The sequence below is a fragment of the Cryptomeria japonica genome, chromosome 1, assembly GCF_030272615.1.
Source record: "Cryptomeria japonica chromosome 1, Sugi_1.0, whole genome shotgun sequence".
In the NCBI taxonomy this organism is placed as follows: Eukaryota; Viridiplantae; Streptophyta; class Pinopsida; order Cupressales; family Cupressaceae; genus Cryptomeria; species Cryptomeria japonica.
The window spans coordinates 710,733,016-710,752,603 of NC_081405.1; the positions used below are offsets into that span (position 1 = coordinate 710,733,016).

At 36.1% G+C, this 19,588-nt stretch overlaps 1 protein-coding gene across 1 annotated transcript in view; it reads left to right on the forward strand.

Moving 5' to 3' along the window:
- The first annotated feature begins 1,237 nt into the window (after positions 1 to 1,237).
- The window catches only part of LOC131062523 (tRNA(adenine(34)) deaminase, chloroplastic), a 34,693-nt gene continuing 16,342 nt past the window's right edge, over positions 1,238 to 19,588 (forward strand). The window contains exons 1-3 of the mRNA XM_057996208.2: positions 1,238 to 5,088; positions 5,270 to 5,357; positions 5,864 to 5,991. Of these exons, the coding sequence (XP_057852191.2) occupies positions 1,574 to 5,088; positions 5,270 to 5,357; positions 5,864 to 5,991 (3,731 nt within the window). The 5' untranslated portion in view covers positions 1,238 to 1,573. The remainder of the gene's footprint in view (positions 5,089 to 5,269; positions 5,358 to 5,863; positions 5,992 to 19,588) is intronic.

Sequence of the window (19,588 nt, forward strand, 5' to 3'; positions counted from 1 at the left end):
TGTTTCATCACCTAATTTTGTGATTTAGTTGAAAATCAAACATGACAAATAAAAAATTCAAACCTCGAGAATACAAATCCTTGGACATTGCCCTATCACCATTTATTATGTTTTGTTTGGCCAAATGTTAGTTCAAATAACTTTATTGTAGCTCATAATTCTCATTTTTCGTTCTAAAACTGGAGGCAAATGAGAATGAAATGAAATCATTTTATTAATATTTTACCATACACACACATATAACCGAGGGGAATTGATAGGTTAGCCCAACAACTTGCAACTTAACTCTTTGACAAGGTGAGCCCCCCCAAAATAATCTCTTAGGGTGAAGGATCAAGTCTGAACCGACTAACTGTTACTTAATCCAATAAGAGAGAAGCAGATATGAAACCTATATGGGAATAACCCAAAGCCCTCATTTAACTACACCATCCTTTCAAAAAAGGGGCAAACCCTAACATTTAACTTATATTATTAAGACATTAGAATATAAGCTAATATTAAAAATAGAATTAACAATTGATAAAAAAAATATATAAACTAATGATAAGTAATTTTTTTTGAAAAATGTATAAATTAATAATGAATAAAAATTTAATCAATCATAAAATTCTATTAATATTAATAACAATATATTTATTATTATATTTTAGTTGATCAAAATTAAGCCTAATTGTTTGGATTGCATTCTAGCTAGAGTAATTTGATATCTAAAGGTATGAATAATTTTTCATTTTTTTAGTTGTCAATTCAATTTAAAATGTGCTTATATTTTCCGAAGACAATTTTTTTCTCTTAGAATGTGATGCCTTCAAGAACAACAATGATACGTTTATTAATATCTTAACCACTAGCTCGTGGTATAATTTGATTATCAAGAGTAGACTGAAAAGTTGGTGGCGCTCATCATCAACTTACATAAGAAAAAAATTGATTTACAAAAGTTTTGATTGGATAGAGTGTCCCATAGACTATCTTTAGCCTCTTATATGTTAAAATTGTTTTTTTCTTCTTTTTTTCATATTTCTTTCCATAAATGAATATCACATAACTCAATTTGTCTGTAATAATTACAATTAAATTATTTTTACTACAACGTGAGGATCTCATTAATTCGATACTCAACCTGGACGCCATTAACCCTCTTTTAAGGCCAATACCAATGTTGATATACAAATAATAAAAAAAGTGTAACATAATCAAAGTAGAACAGCCAACACAAGTGGACTCTTTACAATTGTTTATCCTTTTCTGGGAAAGCAGCGGAATCTTTAGAGCTTTGAAAGTAAACAATGTCCATTAAACTCTATGTACCAGATCATTTATATCCAAAGCAGCATGGTTTTCTTCTCTATCAAATCCAGATTACTAATAATGATAACAATTTTTTAAGTTCCCGGCGTACTCACTGGCGTATGGACACCCCATATCCCTACTGGATCTACACAGAATCTGAAGCTGGTTGAGGTATGTTTTCATGTCCGTACTCTGTTTTTTCCCTCTTCATTTGATCCAGGCAAAGGAAAACCATGCGGATGTTACGAATTTACTAAGAGCTCCATGAACCCAAAAAATGTATATGTACATGAGCTCACCCTCCATAAGTTTTGGGGGAAGTAGTAGAAGAGACTGTTGTCCAAAATATAATTATTGGTGGAACAATCCATTTGAGCAAACAGCAGTCCCAACAAGAACAAAAAAATTTCTGTTTGTCTCAGCATACGCTAAAGATTCAGGATACACAAAAGTTTCATGTGGAGTAAGGCAGTCTGCCCTTATTTGCAATCCTAGGTGTCGGAGAGTTACAGGTGCTATTGGGTATCGAAAGACATTTTACATACAGGAAAAGTGCAGTTATGCAGCCCTGTGTTCAGGTCAGCGCAGGGTATGCAGATGTTTGGGATGGGATGAGGAGGAAGAGCGAGAGGAAGCAAATGAGGATAAAGATGAATGTTTGTCGATTTGTGAATTAGGCGATGAGGCTCAGGAAATTTTGAGTTTGCTGATAGAAGATAGTTGCAGAAAGAAACGAGTTTTCAATGGAAGGGAATCATCCAAGTCTTCTAGGGCAGGGAAAAGTTTGGAGAGAAAGGCATTTTATGCTGAAAGAACAATCCCAGGGAGAGTTTGCATGGATAGATCATGTTGTGCAGAAAAAATAGATGTGGGAAATGGTGCTGGACACCTGGGTTCCGAGTATAGGTGCGGTAGGTTTGTCAGGGAGAGTGCCGAAAAGGGCACTGCGGAAAAGAAAGGAAGTGTAAGAAAGTCATTGTTTCGGGAGAGAGAGATGTGTTGTAAAGCGGGCTCGAAGGCATCCACGAGTAATTTGAGGAGTAGGATAGAGTGGATTTCTTCTTTAAAATTGGAAAATGAGGAAGAAATAGCAAGACAAGATACTTACAGAACTGATTCAGGTGAATCAATGAATCAGTTAAGGATGACAGTGAGCTTGGCCTCTGGAGCAGGTTCTCATAAGGAGGAAACATTGCAAAGGGGCAATGAGAAAAGTGGTGTAGAAAAATCATGGAACAAAACAAAGAACGATAATATTACATCGGGTTGTACGGTAGAAACCCAAAAGCAGGAAAAATTTCGAAAGGGCGCCGAGGAAGCTGGGTTTGATATTGGTGCAAATCATTGCACGGTACAATTCCAGAAGGCCAACCAGAAAACTGATTCAAAGACATCATTTTCTGGTCAGAGAACTGGTGCGCAATGGTCTTCTACAGTAGTATCCACACATCTGAGAGAAGTAGGAGAAGAGAGTACCAAGAAGTCTGGCTTTGAGGTATCTATGAATGATTCAAGTAATGTCCGGCATGCTTCTATTGAAGAGCAGACCAAATCGGTTTTGGTGAACGAAGGGGAGAGTTCTGGTGCGGGTTTGATCTCAAACAAGAATCCAAGGGACCAACTGGATCAAATGGAGTCAAACAAGGAAGGACACTGTACACCTCGTGTGCCATCTGATAATTTAAGGAAGATTTCGGGCTGGAGTTGTGCTACAGAACTAGAGGAAAGAGAGAAAGTGATAAAAAATAACGAAAAGTTTGTTGTCCGACAGCAGGATGAATTACATACAAGCAAGAAGTTCGAGAAAATCTCACAAAAGAAGGGAGCAAAGTTGGTCCCTGGAATGGCATCTGATGATTCAAGGAAGATTACTAGGTTGAGTTCTATCTCGAAAATGGAGGGGCAAGAGTTAATTGCAAAGACTACAGAAACATCAACATTTCAAAAGCAGGATGAACTTGTAAAAAATTATGGGAGAAGTTCTAGTACGGAGTTGGAGGAAGTAAAAAGCCTAACAGAAGAGAATGCAGAAACTGCTTCTAAGAGATTTGGTACACTAATATCATCGAATAGAACAGCTCAGAAGTTTTCTAAAGACTGTTTCAATTCTGGAAGCAATGACCGTGCCAGCTCAGTGCCAGCACAGGAGCAGAAAACATCAACTGTGGTTTATGAGAAGGGCAAGGGAGATTCTCAGGAATTGCTTAAAACTTCATCATATTCATCTGTACTCAGTGAATCCTCTCATTCAGCCATGCACAAAAGTCAATCCACTAGAATTATTGAACAAGCAAATAGAACTCCTGAAAGGTTAGCTCAAAGCTCTTCCAGTAAAACAGAAGTAGATGTATTGAAATCTTCCAGTGGCTATGAAACAGGCAGTAAAAATTCCCAGAAGCTACCTAGTAATCCCTCTCAGAAGTTATCAAGCAATGACATATTACGAACTGTAATGGAATCAAATAAGAAGAAATATGCTGTAGAGACTGAAACAGACACAACTTCGGGGAAATCAACACAGACTAGACTATCAAACGAATCTGACTACAGTTTGGGATTTGCTTCAGCTGAAGGAAATGAGAAATCAACTGAGAAAACCACAGACGAGTCACCTTTGGAATTATGCAATCCTCAGTTATCAACTCCAGATTTTCCTTCAGAAGGGCCTTCAGAGGAAGTATGGGCTATTGCAGGTTGGTCTTCACGAGAGGAATTTGAAGAACTACAATATTCTGGTAAGATAAAACAAGAAAAGGACTCTAAACCATTAACTTCTGAAGAGACATCAGATGAACTACAGAAAAGCACAGATGAGCATCCCATTTCCGAAGTGGAGAAAGGCCAGATGGCCATTTCAGAAAAAAGGGGAAAGGTCATTATGAAAAGGCAATCAAGAGGGATCTGGAGCTCTTTTGTAGATTTTTGCTGTAGGCGTTGGGGTTTAAGTGAGGAATCAGATAATTCAACACTCAAATCAGGTTCAGGAAGACCTTCAACTGAATCTCAACATGGCGAGAAATGGTTTTCTGTACCAGATTTTGAAGATCAGGAATATATTGTGAAGGATAAATCACACAAGGACAAAAAGGAAGTGGTAGCCAGAAGTAAGGCAAATGTTCTCATTTCGGGTACAGAAGGAAATACAGGTGCTGGCTTAAAGGAAGCTGAGAAAACTCAAAAAGAAAAGGCACAAAAATCTGCCCAAAAATGGGCTTTAGAAGAATCTGCAGATGAGTCACAATTAACAAGAAGGCGTGTTTCAAGTACTGCAAATAAAGGGCATGAACGGCAGGAACGAGCAAAAGAAGATGTTACAGATGTTATTACAGATCCTGGGAAAACTGAGAGTAGTCACCAAGGAAAGGTGCAAAATGCTGCTATCAATTGGTCATTGGAAGGAACGTCAGCAGATGAATCGACATTGTCTAGTGAACCTGTTTCAAGTCGATTGTATGAAGAATGTGATAAATTGGAAAGCAAAAGGGGAAAGACAACTTTTGTAGACAAAGATGAATTGGATGAACAAGGGGACACTGAAAGGCTAATTCAAAGTTCAGAAATTGAAGAAAAGAATAAAATGACCAAAAAGTTAAAGCGAAACAAACAAGTTCCCAAGGAAACTTTTGTTTCATGGGAGGAAGCACTTATACTTGAAAGTGAGCAGAGACGAGAAGATGAAAAATTTATGAGAGAGGCTCTTTCAGAGGCCAGAATGGCTGCAGATGCCTGGGAAGTACCTATAGGTGCCGTTTTAGTTCAAAATGGAAGAATCATTGCCCGAGCCCACAATTTGTAAGTATTAAACAAACAATTCTGTAAGAAACGTGATGACATATCTTGAAATGGTAACTCGGTAATATCATTTGGTATGATTTTTCTGTTACTACTCATGAAGCATTCTATTTTGAGCAGTGAAAGTACCCTTACAATTTGAGATATTCTGCCTAAAATTGATGAAATTTTTATATTCCAGGGTAGAGCAGACCAGAGATGCAACTGCACATGCAGAAATGCTTTGCATTCGTTATGCATCAAGTCAACTTAAAACATGGAGGCTTGCGGTACTTCACTTGCTTTTACCCATCTCATTTTTTCTAGTAGTTATCAAAAATCAAACTATGTGCACTATCACTGACTATACTATGACATTGCGCTTCTGAAAATTTTAGAGGGTGATTAGATTACTTGCATGGGTGAGCAAGCTTGAACAATATTCAGAGATTGATCACTTATGTTTTGTCTCTCTCTCCAATCTTAAGTTCATCTTTTCCGGACTCTCTGCACTAGGAAGTCATAATAAAAATGATAGCAATTTCCTCTTAAGTCTTTACAGTTGACAATTTGTTTGGTGGTACTTGATTTATAACTGTTGTTAGTACCTTTCTAGCTGATTGGCAAAGCAAAATTGTATTGTTTTGCTCTTTGTCATGTAGGTTTTCAAGGTTTATCAAAAGTGAACTTTGGGATGCTAATTGAAACTTCTCCATGCTTTTTGTGTTAATGGTACATGTTCACCTTTATTGTCCTATGGTCAATTTTGTAATATCCTCTATTTTAAATGATTTAGGAATCAACTCTGTACGTGACATTAGAGCCATGTGCCATGTGTGCTGGGGCCATTCTTCAGGCTCGGATTGGGAATGTAGTCTGGGGAGCTCCTAACAAGCTTTTGGGAGCTGATGGCAGTTGGGTCAGGTATGTGAAAAAAACAATTATTTCCTTCTTTGAAAAACTTGTATTTGATATTTCCAGAATATGTGGAATTCAAATCTTAAAGTATGTTAAAGATTTATTTTGTATTCATTTTATTTTAGCTTTGAGTGTATGCACACTCTCAACAGGGATATCTGGTAGATAAACATGCGCTTTCAAAGAACTGATTCATGAAACAGAAACATTTTATGGAAGATTCGAAGCTGAACATGCGCTCAGTATTTAACGATTTTTGTACTTTTTTTTTTCTGTTTTATCTAAGGACAAAATTTAATGTTGGTTGTTTGGGAATAGCAACGTGATAACTAGTCTTCGCATTCAGAGATAGTTAAATACACAATGCAGAGATAGAATGAATCAATCATTCATGTGGCTTATGATTAGATGTTAGATCAATCATGTAGTTTGATATGAAACTTTGTGACTGGCTCCAAAATTAGAAACCCAGTTTTGATAAAATTGCCCTCGTTTTACAAGTTTAATAACATTTATCAGGAAGACGAATAGAATGCTATAAATTAATTCCAATGTGCAATGTTACTTATGAAACTTTGATGGTTAGCCAAAAAATTATTATGTTATAACTTATACACATTCTCATTGACTTGAAATAATATATGTTCCTTGTGGAGACTTAATAGGACATTTCAAAGTAAATTGTTCACCGAAGCATATACTATTCTATTAACAGAATAGATGCCTACATGTTCTTAATGCTTTTTTTTTTTGATGAATAAGGCATATACTTCTTTTTATTGATAAAAAGAATTATGATACACTATTCACGAAAAAAAGATGGGTGGTAGAAAGGTACACCCTCAGAATCTAGGCAGGATCAAGTCCAAACAAAAGATAAAATAAATAAGGAACAGGGCCTGATCAACAGTAAACACAATAAAACAGCTAAGTGGTAAGAGCAGTACTGGTAGGAGGGGGATCATGGTCATCAGGTTAACCCCATATAATCAGTGGAAATAGTACCATCATCAATAGGCTTCCAGCCAGTAAGAGCACCCTCCTCTTGATCTTGTGCAGGTTGCTGAGCATTAATAGGGGAAATTGCCATTAATGGGGGTTCTCTTAATGCTTATAATAAGTTGCCATCATAGGTTGGAAGAGTTATACCTTGTATACTTTGGAATACGTTTTGGAATTTGCAACCTAAGGACTTTGGTTTTGATGCTTCAATGTTTAGCTATTAGTTGGATGTAATAATCTGTAGTTTCCTGTTTTGGCTAAGGATAGTACTATGGCAAAATCCTAAGAACCCTATGACAAAAGCTTGTGAATTATTAATCTGGACACTATGGCTTATGTTAATTATGTTTGACAAGATATGGTTTTGATTAACGAATCTAATACATGTGATTTCAATTTTGATAAATGCATTCAGATTGAATGTGGAGGAATACCTTCAGACTAATGTTTATTTCTAATATTGACTTGGATTAATGTTTATCTGGTTTCAGATTAATATTTAGATTAATGATTATTCAAAGAATTATTTATTTAGGACAATTTCTCAGATTATCTCATGAAAGTCTATACCTTGATAAATCAGTTTGGGTGTGTGAGGTATCGCTAACAAGGACCAAACAAAACCAAGTAGAAGGGGTGATACATTTTTTTGCAAGGATTTCCTTGGTGTTTGGTGATGGTACACAACATAGACCATTAGCAGAGGAAACCAAGAGGCTAGGTGTCAATTGCTAGAACAACTGAACTGAACTCATTGCCTAATAGCATTGGCACAGGCAGAGCCCGAGGGTAATGTGCCCACTATGAACCCGATTTATTAAGGAATTTCTGATAACATAGATGCATGGGAAGAGGTGGAAACACCAACTTAGACTCACCTGTGGAAGGATAGCCAATTGGAAGAAGCCAAGATTTTGCATGGCCTGGAAAGACCAAGGAATGCTGTTCTCATGATGGAGGGAAAATTCTGGACAGGCATCCTGAGAGTTAATGCGCCACCTAGATTGGCCAATGATATCCGAGGAGTTCAAGAGTTTAGTATAAATATCAAGTGAGGCTATTGGATGAGGCTGCTGAGATCATGAGAAAAGAGTGGAGGGTCACAGCAGATAACTGAAGAAGGATTGATAAGGTATGTCTGTGCTGAGCTTGGTAAGGTTAAACCTTTGAGAATAAATTTGGGGTGCATGTAATTGTGTCTTGTCAATGTAATGAAAATATATTGACTAGAATACTCAGTCTAAGATAAATAAATACTCATCAGTTTTCAGAGGTCTTGGTGGATTGGTTGTAGGCTTTTAGCCACCGCTAAGTAGAGAGTAGAGCTCTAGGTTGGATTGTAGCCCCGGTCATTGCATTGATTGTTGTTAGGCATTTGTCCTGGTTGTAGCAGGATGACCCCACCTTTGTTGTAGCAAGGTGGAATTGTTGTAGCTGAATTTTCTTAATTCACCTGTGCTTGGGCCCAGTGAAGTGGTTGTATTCCTCCCAAGTTTGTGTATGTGAGTCTAGTTTGTGTCTAGATTTTGAGTCTTGTGTGAATGTGGGTGTTTGTCGGAATGTGGTAAGGGTTTAGTATGAGGATGGTTGAGAGTAGATGATACTGAATTTTTCTGGATGGCTAAAACCTGACAAGATTCTAACTGTTTGTGACCTCTGGAAATGATTGGGCACCTCATCAATGCCCTCATGAAGCTAGATACCTTGCAATGAGGCTTGCCGGGCAGAAAAGGAGGTTTGATAATTGCTTTTTGCCTCTGAGCAAAGTCGTTTGCACTCTGGTGATAAATTCAAATTGGCAATATCTAAACTTGTGTTTGTAGTTTATAAGTAATTCCTATTAAAACCGAATGAATCTTGACTAACATCTTATGGTACAATGATTGTAGTAATTAGGACCTATTTTTTTGGATGAACCCTAAATTGCTGTTGCCCTAGCCTGTCTGCAAATAGAAAGGATAGACGATGCCTATGACTATACACAATTCTTCAGGATGGTACAACAGGAAGCAAAGAGACCCTTGCTAGGTGAAGGCCGGTCTTCATATTCTTGTTCAAAGATCAAGGAAGTGATTTGTTGAAGACACCTTGGAGAATTGAGCTGGTGAATTAACAAAATTGCTTGAGATACGTTACCAATAGAGTCTAGAGTGTATTCTTGTTTTTAAACAGCCTATGTTGTAATCTGCAAGTAGTCTAATATTATTTTGTAATGTCTTAAGAAATACAATTAGATGTTGAAGTGTCTCAATTTTAATTTTGTGGAATTAACAGCTCAGTGTCTGCATAATTCTCCTTGAAGGCTTGAGAATAGTGTACGTATAATTTGGATCTTATGTGTGTCAACAAATGATGCTGGTAAGGCTAATATCATAAGTATCTAAAATGTGTTATCTCTGTGATGTCCCCATTTTTAAACAGGATTTAATAATAATAATAATAATAATAGTGGAAGGGTATGAAATAGAGATTTTTAAATTTGACATATTCAGATATATGTATTTATCAGGTGCTGCTGTGTGGAGTTGCTTCAGCAGATAATATATTATATCCCATGATATCTATCCAGTAAATAATATAATATTCCATTATATCTTCTAATGATTTATTTATATATATTGAGTCATCACTGCAGTTTAAATATTAATGCAAATCCTCAAATGAATGAGTGGTATCAATTGGTGCATTGTTTTGCCTGCTGTACACTTCCAAAAGGGAACCTGCTGTGACCTTTTCACACATCGTCCCATTGCGAATGGGGACTTGTTGACGTGTTTTTTATGACTATGTCGAACACAGAATAAAGTTACCTAACAGTCACTTCACTCTCTCTTGATCAAAGTGTGATTGCATGCTAAGATTGCAAGAAGTTCAAACAATCGACTCGAAGGTTCCTTTATGCTACGGACGTGACTCAGTTGGTCGATGTGATTGCTGGTAATCCAAGGGGCCTTACGTTTGCATCATTCTTTCACTTCTTTGTTGTGGCTGGAACTCCATCATTAGATATGGCAATTCTGCGATGCTGCTGCTTCGAACGGACTAAAATGAACTGAAAGTAAAAGGGAAAAGGTTTAGAAGGATCTAAATCTACTCCTAAGGGCAATGATAACAATGAATAGTGCTTTGGTGGACAAATTCCAAATAAACCAAACTCTTCTTTGCCAGGATCAAGTACAACTTCGCAAGAACTGATGCAATCTTCTGAGGATGTTGGAGGATTTTCACATTGAGAAAAGTGCATCTGAATACCCAACATGATGCAATCCAAACGATTATTCACAATCGAACTTAGCACAAATTTGGGGGTTCAAGCTGACTTTACACTGCAACTTACGATTAGCAAGATGATTCATCAGACACCATTACATTCCCTATTGAAATCAAAGCACTTTACTACTACTACTCTAAGTGAGGAAGGTGAAACCATGCACGCTTTGAAAAAATAACTTAAGTGGACACCATTAGAGAACAATGTTTCACTATTATTTTCTCAAAAACTTATTGCAACAATTTCATATAAAGCTCCCTCCTTTACAAATGACGGGGGGGTCACCCCTTTATATAGGCCTCAGGCCATGATTACATGCAAAACCCTAATTACATGATTACACGGAATCTTTTAGGGTTTTCCCTAAAAGATTCCCTACTCAAGATGCAACAAGGTGGGAATCAACAATAAATACCCCATAAAGCCCATATACAATTAATTACAATCCTGCCAAAAATGGCACCCATAAAGCATTAATTAACCATTACATTCAAGAGTGCTCACTATGCAATGAATGTACCCTTATGCAAAAAATCGCCCATGATGCCATAAATGCACCATCTCCTAAACATGATGTCTACATGCAGAAGGAATCTGCCATAATGCCATAAATTTGACGGCTGCATGCGAAAGATGCTCCATTAATTCTTCATGCAATGATGGGGTCGCCATTTGGTCAAATATTCCGGCAATGAATGCGCCACCATGCTGCCATGCGTTCAATAGATCCTCGCCATGCAAGTGGACCTTGCCATCGTATATTCACTCCTGCACATCTAGAATTGTTGGAGAGAAAATTTGATTCAGGAAGAATTTTCTTGAAGTCTCTTCAACTTTCCTTGCTTGAAGAAGGTTTTTCATCAATTCTGCACATTTCCTATTTTTTAGGAAAATTTCCAAATTAGGGTTCCACGGTCCAGGAGAGAGAAATTTCTCCTACGAATCCAAATCTGTAAAAAATTTGAAATTTGGATGTGATTTGATGCCCGAGAATGGATTTTTAAAAATCTTTTCCTGGGGGAAATTTCTTGTTCAGTTCATCCCTGATTCCTTCCTTGCCAAGAAATTGTTTTTCCACCTTCAATTCATCCTGGCGTGGAATTCATGTTGTGAAGGAATTCTCCTTTGAAAAGAAATTTGTTCCTTACCCCTGAGGAAGGAAATTCTTCATGCCTTAGCCAATTTTCATGATTTCTAAGAACTATGTTGTGAAGGAAGGAATTTCCATCACTTAGTCAATTTTTTCTTCTTGGGCGCAATTCTTTCTCGAGGAAGGAATTTTTTTTTGTGCTCTTTGAATTCATCACATTCCTAGGGAGCTTTTTGACCAATTTGCCACATTTCCTATTTTTTAGAAATTTTCCTAGAATTTAGGACTCGGGTCCAAGAGATAGAGAAAGTCCTCACGATTTAGAATCTACAAAAATGTCCAGATTCTGATAAGATTCGGTGTCTAAAATTGGAAAAGTCAAAAATTTTCCCGGGGGGATTTTTACTTTTCATTCCTCCTTGACCCTTGGACTTTCATGCCTTAGACAAATTTCTTTAGTTTTCAATCCTAAGCATGGAATTCGTTTTGCATGGTGGAATTCATCATTTCCTTGATTATCCTTGACTTAGCTATTTTGGCATCTATCATCTTCCTTGGGCGGATTTTTGAATTAGTGGAGGATCTCATTTTGGCAAGACATTATCCTCAAAAGGACACTTGGGAATGGACTGAGATCAATAGAAGGAAGGAACCAGCCAATTCATTGGATTCATCATTCATGTAATAGTGGAGGGATACTCAACCAAACACCAAGCCATGGTAATGGAAATTCCAGGTATGATTAGAACCGAGTTTGTACTGTTTTAATTTACATTGTGCAACCAATATTTTTAGTTCTCCCTCTTCTTCTGAGAAATGTCAATCAATCAGTTTGTCAATCGCTGATTTGGGAATGGTAGAATTGGCCTCTAGTGCTAGACAATTGAATTCTAGCCAAATTGAGAATTGTATCTAAGAATGGGAACTCTAGAAACCTAGATTACTCTTCTTGTTACCCAACTAGGTCCTTATGATCTAGTAATAGGATTGGATTGGCTAGGTCACAAAGCCAATTTAGATTTCTATTGAAAGTTAGTTAGATGTCTATAATATATGACCAAAGAATCAACATGAACATTCAACGAATATATCAAGTCAATTCCATTGAGATTTGTCTTTGCAGACAAGGTAAGAAAAGAAATAAAGTGTGGTTGTGTTATATCTATGCAATTCTTGTTTTAGTACAAAACTGAGAGTTGACCCAAAAAATTTATCCTCTTTTGCGAGAATATGCAGACGTGTTTCTTAAAGAGATGTTGGGATTGCTACCAAAAAGGTAAGTTGAATTCACTATTGACTCAAATTAGGAATATAGCCAGTCTCATCTCTATTGTACCATACAAAATGACTATGCCAGATTTAAATAAATTAAGAATATAAATGCAAGAATTAGTGGAAAAAGGATATGTCAGATTAAGTGTATGGCCTTGGGGAGCTCTAGTAATTTTGTTAAAAAGAGAGATGGTACATCACTGTGTGTTTGAAGTGAGTTTGAACTACTAACAACTAAACAAGTTCAAATTATGAATCAATTAAACATTAATTCCCATAGATAACTTTTCAAAGCATAAACCTTAAAACATCAATGTAACTCATACAAATCTTCTTAATGATGTAGCAATTAAGCAACACATAAAGACACACATTCACACAAAGAACACTAGATATACGTGGAAACCCAAGATGGGAAAAACCATGGTGAGAATAGTGCTTGGATCTACTGCCCAAATCCAGCCTCACAAAAATAATGAATCATTTACAATATGAAGTAGGCACCAACGTATTAGAGACACCAATCCCCAACACAAAGATCTGAGCACTAACTCAATAGGTAAGACACTAGTCCTACTGAAATACAAAGATATGTTATGCGGATCTTTAAGGCCAAAAACTCAGCTTGCACTTGATCTGATCAACCTTTTGACACTCTCCCAAACTGCATATGATCTTTTGGTGATAGCGCACAATGATTGGCATGCAACTCACATTACATTAAATCTGATTGTACATCAATCACATTGATAATTACATTGAAGCCCTAATTGCATAGCATTTCCACCAACTACTCAACCTAGGACAGATCTTAGGTCACTATATATATGCATTACAATTACAATTACATTCATATGTCGGTCTAAAACATAAAAACAATATCTGCAAGTTGGCCACACCAAATTCCTTAATCAAATGTGTAATAGGCTAGGTCTAATAGCCCACATTATACTCCAAAAGAAAGAACATACTATGCGGTTCCCAATGCAGCCCTATCTGGTTTTAATGGTCATCCACACACTACCTTTGGTGAGCACACGCTACAAGCCTTTGCTACATAAAGCCGAAACAACGGCCAACCTAAATAACTAGCATAGTGACTACTCCGTCACTTCAAATTTCATGTTCATTAAACATCAATTTCAAAAACTGTGGAATATGATGAAATCTGTGTAGACATGCTCTCCTTTCAAACCATATGCCATAACTTCCAACTCTGAAGAAATCTGGATCAAAACAAGTTACTAGAGCAAGCTCACTATCTGGGTAACTTACCTCATACATTCTGGATCATACTTCTGGAGCACTTTCACCAACATGAATAGATCCAATATGATACTATAGATAATCCTCAATTGATTCCACCATCATAGCTAGCCACAATACTTCCGCAGCTCAAAATGCTTTGATATGACATGAAGTATTATGCATTCTACAACCTTCCAGATGCCATTACATCAATGGTAGAACTGACTAGTACATTTGGCACTCCTTTGACATCAATGGCAACGTATGTTCAATACTAACAACTAAACGAGGCCAAATTATGAATCAATGTCCCTTGCCTCATATTGATGGTTTATTTGATAAAATGAAGGGCACCAATGTTTTCTCCTAGATAGATTTGTGATCAAGACATTATTAAATGCAAGTGGAGGAGGATATTTTTGAGAAAACATTTTGGGTAAGATATGGACACTATGAATTCATAGTTGTATCTTTTGAATTAACCAATGCACCAACAATATTCAAGAGTCTGATGAATCACGTCTTTAGAAATTATTTGGATAAATTTGATATATTATCCATAGATGACATTTTATTATTAATATATTCCCCAAATATGGTAGAACATGAAAAGCATCTCCAAATTGTATTGCAATATCTTAGAGAAAATAAGTTGTACAGGAAGCTGTCCAAATGCTCATTGTTTTAGAAAGAAATCTACTGTTTGGGGCATAGTATTTCCAATAAGGACATTTTTGTAGACCTAACAAAGGTTCAAGCTATAGCTGGGTGACCCACATTGAGAAATGTCATAGGGGTTCCTAGCTTAATGGGACTCACAAGTGGTTAGTGGAGGCTTGCAAAAGATTTATCTTGGATAATTTCACCAATAACATCTCTATTAGAAAAACAAGCCATTTAATTGGTTAGAAAGGTGTTTGAAGAGGTGATGTGGAAGTTAACTTCAACACCAATACTCATAGTCATGGATTTTGGAGAAAGATTACATAGTTTGTACCATAGATGAAAAAATCGTTTAAAAATCGTCAAAATTGTGATTTCTCCTGAGTAAGAGCCCTAGACGATTTAATCGCCATTTAAATCGGGAGTGATTTAAAAAAAAAAATTGGGAGATTTTTGCTGATAAAATCATGTGGAAAACTGTAAAAATCGCGCTATGAAAAAGTGCGGAAATGTTTATAATATCTGGCAAACCTAAAAGCAGCTTTATTTTTTACAGACAAGGGCAAAGTTAATTTTTTTAAGCGCGCAACTGGAGGGAGATGCGACAGCCGACGGGATCGACAGAAGTTGTTGACACCACAACTGACCGGTTGCAGAGGTAAGGGTAGATTTATTGCAGAACAAGGTTTAACTAATAGATTGTATTTATTGCGACATAGTGAATTTAGGATACTGGATATGTCTATCTAGTTTTTATTGTAGAGTATCCAGTATCCACTACGTGAATAGTGAATACACACTCTCTGAAATAAATTAATTGCGACATAGTATCAAATACAAAGTGAATTTATTGCAACATAGTGGATACAGGATAGACATATAAAAGATAGGATATCATAAATTCACAATGTTTAACTAATTACCATTATTTTCCTAAATAGCTTAGATGTAAGAAAATTAAAGATCTTAAAAAATAGAACACATAGGACATTCGTAATATGCTCTGTAACTTACAAAGATTTAAATTAGTATGATTTATATATGATGGAAACCAGTGATATGTTATTGTGTTCTATAAATTTAGTGTATATGTGTGTTTTTTTAGAATATTTTAAGAAATTATATATTTTCAAATGTTCGATCATTTTGCCAATTTTTTCCCGATTCCCGATTTAAAAAAAAAATCGGCCAAAATATTTATTGCTGATTAAGATTTTTTCATCTTTGGTTTGTACAAACACATCAAGGGAAGGCTTGAGTGGAGTATTAATGCAAGATGGAGAAGCCTATGAATCTTAGAAGCCAAAGAACAATGAATGGAATTATCTCTCATGATTTGGAGCTTGCAGTGATCGTGCACACATTGAAAATGTGGCAACATAATCTTATCAGACGTATGTTTGAATTAAAAATTGATCATCAAAGTTTAAGATATCAATTTATCTAGCCTGATTTTGAATGCTAGAAAGTGCAAATGGATGGAATTCTTAAGTGAATATGATTTTGCATCTCTTAAATTTAGGAGAAGGAATGTCATGAATGAATTGAGTATAAGGCCACAAATGAATGTTGTGATAAATGTATAGAATAACATAATTGAATTAATTTTAGTTGCACAAAAGTGAGATGAGAATATGAACCAGATTGTAGCAGCAACAAAAGTAGAAGAGCTTAGAGAAATTGTCTTGAATGACAAATATTGCATTATAGAAGGGATGTTGTGATTTAGACGACGAATTGTGATACTAAGGGATTTAGATTTAAAGAATTTAATTCTCCAGGAAGAGCATATAACACCATATGCAGCATGCCTAGGAGCTGACAAGATGTATTCCAATTTGAAAATGGCATTCTTTTTGCCCAAAATGAAGAAAGAAGACACAAATTTTGTAGCTAAATGTTTAGATTGCTAGTGTGTGAAGGTAGGATATGGACTTCCAACATGATTTTTTTATTTGCATGATGTTTTGGAATGGAATTAAGATGTAATTTCCAGGGATTTTGTTATGGGTTTACCCAAAACCTAGTGAAAGCATAATGCAATCTTAGTTGTGGTGGACTGTTGTGAAATATGGATCGAAGAATAATGACAGCGATTCTGGAAGACTGATTGCCGTCATTATTCTTCGATCCATATTTCACAACATGGTATCAGAGCCAGCATATTAAGAGAATAAATTAGACAGCCATATTACTCATAAGCATTTATCGGAAGTAAATAACAAATCAACGCAGAGGCTATATACGCAGAGGATATATCCGACTAAGAAAATATTCAAAATGTCAAGTAATATGAGAGTGGAAGATAGACTCGAAGGAGCCTCCAACTTCGTTTCTTGGAAGATACGAATCATTGCCATTCTTGAAGAACTAGAATTAGAGTCTTACATAGAAGAAAATCTAGACATGCCAAATGATGAACCAGAGAAATCTACCTGGAAAAGGCATAATAATAAAGCAAAGAAAATAATTATTGACTCAGCCAAAGATCATATTCTTCCATCTATAGCCAGACTACCTAAAGCATATGAAGTATTTAAAACCATTAAAAATACATATGAAGTTAACAATGCGAGCAGAATGTTAACCTTGAAACAACAACTTTTAAACATAAAGATGAATAAAGATGATACAATATCTACATACTTTTCAAGGATATCTGAAGTAAAAGACCAATTACAAACTATTGGAAATGAGGTAGATGATCAAGAAATCTCTCTCATAGCCCTAAGAGGATTACCAATTTCATGGGAATCCTACATTCAATGTATTAGCAGAACACCCCCCTTACCCAAATTTGAACAACTTAAGAATGAGTGCATTCAAGAGGAATCTCGACTAATCTCAAGAGGATTAGGGACAAATAAAGAAGGAGAAATCCAAGCACTTAATACAAATACCTTCAACAAAAAGAAAAAGTTCTCCAAACGGAAGAGAGGAAATAAAAACCATCAGAAAAGAGATATGTCTAAAATTCAGTGTTACAAATTCGACAAATATGGGCACACTCACAGGAATTGTCCAGAAAGGAAGAAAACACAAGCTACTCTAGCCGAACTCAAAGGAGAAAACTCACTTTTCTTCTTAGCCCTATCAAGCGAAATAAATACAAATAAAAACACTTGGATCGTAGACAGTGGAGCATCAAGGCATATAACAAGATTCAGAAATCAGTTTGAAACACTTAACGGGCACTGAAGAGGTTACTATTGGAGATAACTCCACATATCCTGTGAAAGGAATTGGGACCTGTACTATCAAACTAAGAAATGGAGTATCTCTACAATTAAAGGATGTTTTGTTTGTACCTGGAATAAAAAGAAATCTAGTCTTAATCTCAGGCCTAGCTGATCAAGGATATCGAGTTACCTTCAATGAAGATAAAGTTCTACTCTGGCCTAAAAATACAAATATCAAAAATGCCATAACAGTAGGTTCAAGAGATGGTAGCCTATACAAACTATGCAGTGATCAAAAGGAAGCACTAAATCTTGAAGTTTCAAATAATAATAAATTATGGCACAAAAGATTAGGACACCTAAGATATAGTGCTCTATCCAACATAAAGAAGATTACTTCAGGACTGCCCCAAAAAATCTGAACACACAGGCATTTGCAAAGGATGTGCCTTGGGAAAGAATGTGAAAGTTTCTTTTCCCTCAAGCGAGCACAAATCAAAAGTTATTTTAGAACTAATTCACTCAGACCTATGCAGTCCCATGTCAACACCATCCCTAACTGGATCCTTATACTACATAATCTTTGTTGACGACTACTCTCGAAAAACATGGATATATTTTCTAAAGTGCAAAGACTCAAATGAAGTACTATCGAAGTTCAAAGAATTCAAGGCACTAGTAGAAAACCAGTCAGGGAAGAAAATTAAGGTGTTAAGATCTGACAATGGGGGAGAATATACATCTGACAACTTCAAAGACTTTTGTAATTCTGTTGGGATTAAGAGGGAGTATACTGTACCATATAATCCACAACAGAATGGAGTAGCAGAAAGAAAGAACAAAACCATAATTGAAGCAGCAAAAGCCATGATGCATGACCAAAACTTACACACTTCATTCTGGGCAGAAGCTTCAAATACAACAGTCTACATTCAAAACAGATGTCCGCACTCAGTTCTATAAAACATAACTCCTGAAGAAGCATTTACAGGGAACAAACCAGACTTAAGTCATTTAAGGATATTTGGCTGTCCCGTATATATACATGTTCCTAAAGAAAAGAGGACAAAATTAGAACCATCCGGAAAAAGAGGTATCTTCATTGGCTATAGTGAAAATACTAAAGGATATCGCATTTACATTCCAGGAAAAAAATCTGTTGAGATAAGTAGAGATGTAAAGTTTGAAGAAAACACTACACTCAAAGAACCTGAGGATGATAACATTACTAAAGAAGAAGAAGATCACATAACTGAGATTGAGAGGGAGAATATCATAGAAAATTCCAAACCTTCAAACACTGAGAGGGAGGACATCATAAGAGCTTCTGAACCTCTTGTTGATGAAAATATTGAAACACTCAATAACAAGAAAAGACCTCTATGGGCAAGGAAAATGATTGAAGAGAATAATGTAGAACCAAATGAAATTTCCAAAGAAAATAAGAGAACAAGAACTCTAAAATGTTATGCTGCACTTCTAACCGAACTCACAAATTCTGAACCAACAAATGTCAGAGAAGCCTTATCAAAACAGGCTTGGAAAGATGCTATGGTTGAAGAATATCAATCTATACTAAAGAATGATGTTTGGGATATAGTGCCTAGACCAAAAGACAAATCAGTTGTCTCATTCAAGTGGTTATTCAAGATCAAATATGCATCTGATGGCAGCATTGAAAAACATAAAGCTCGCTTTGTGGCTAGGGGATTCTCTCAAAAAGCAGGAATTTATTATGAAGAGACATTTGCCCCAGTTGCCCGGTATATGTCAGTAAGAACAATCATTGCAATTGCAGCATCCAAAGGATGGAAAATTCACCAAATGGACGTAAAGACTGCCTTCCTAAATGGTTCAATTGAAGAAGAAGTATATATA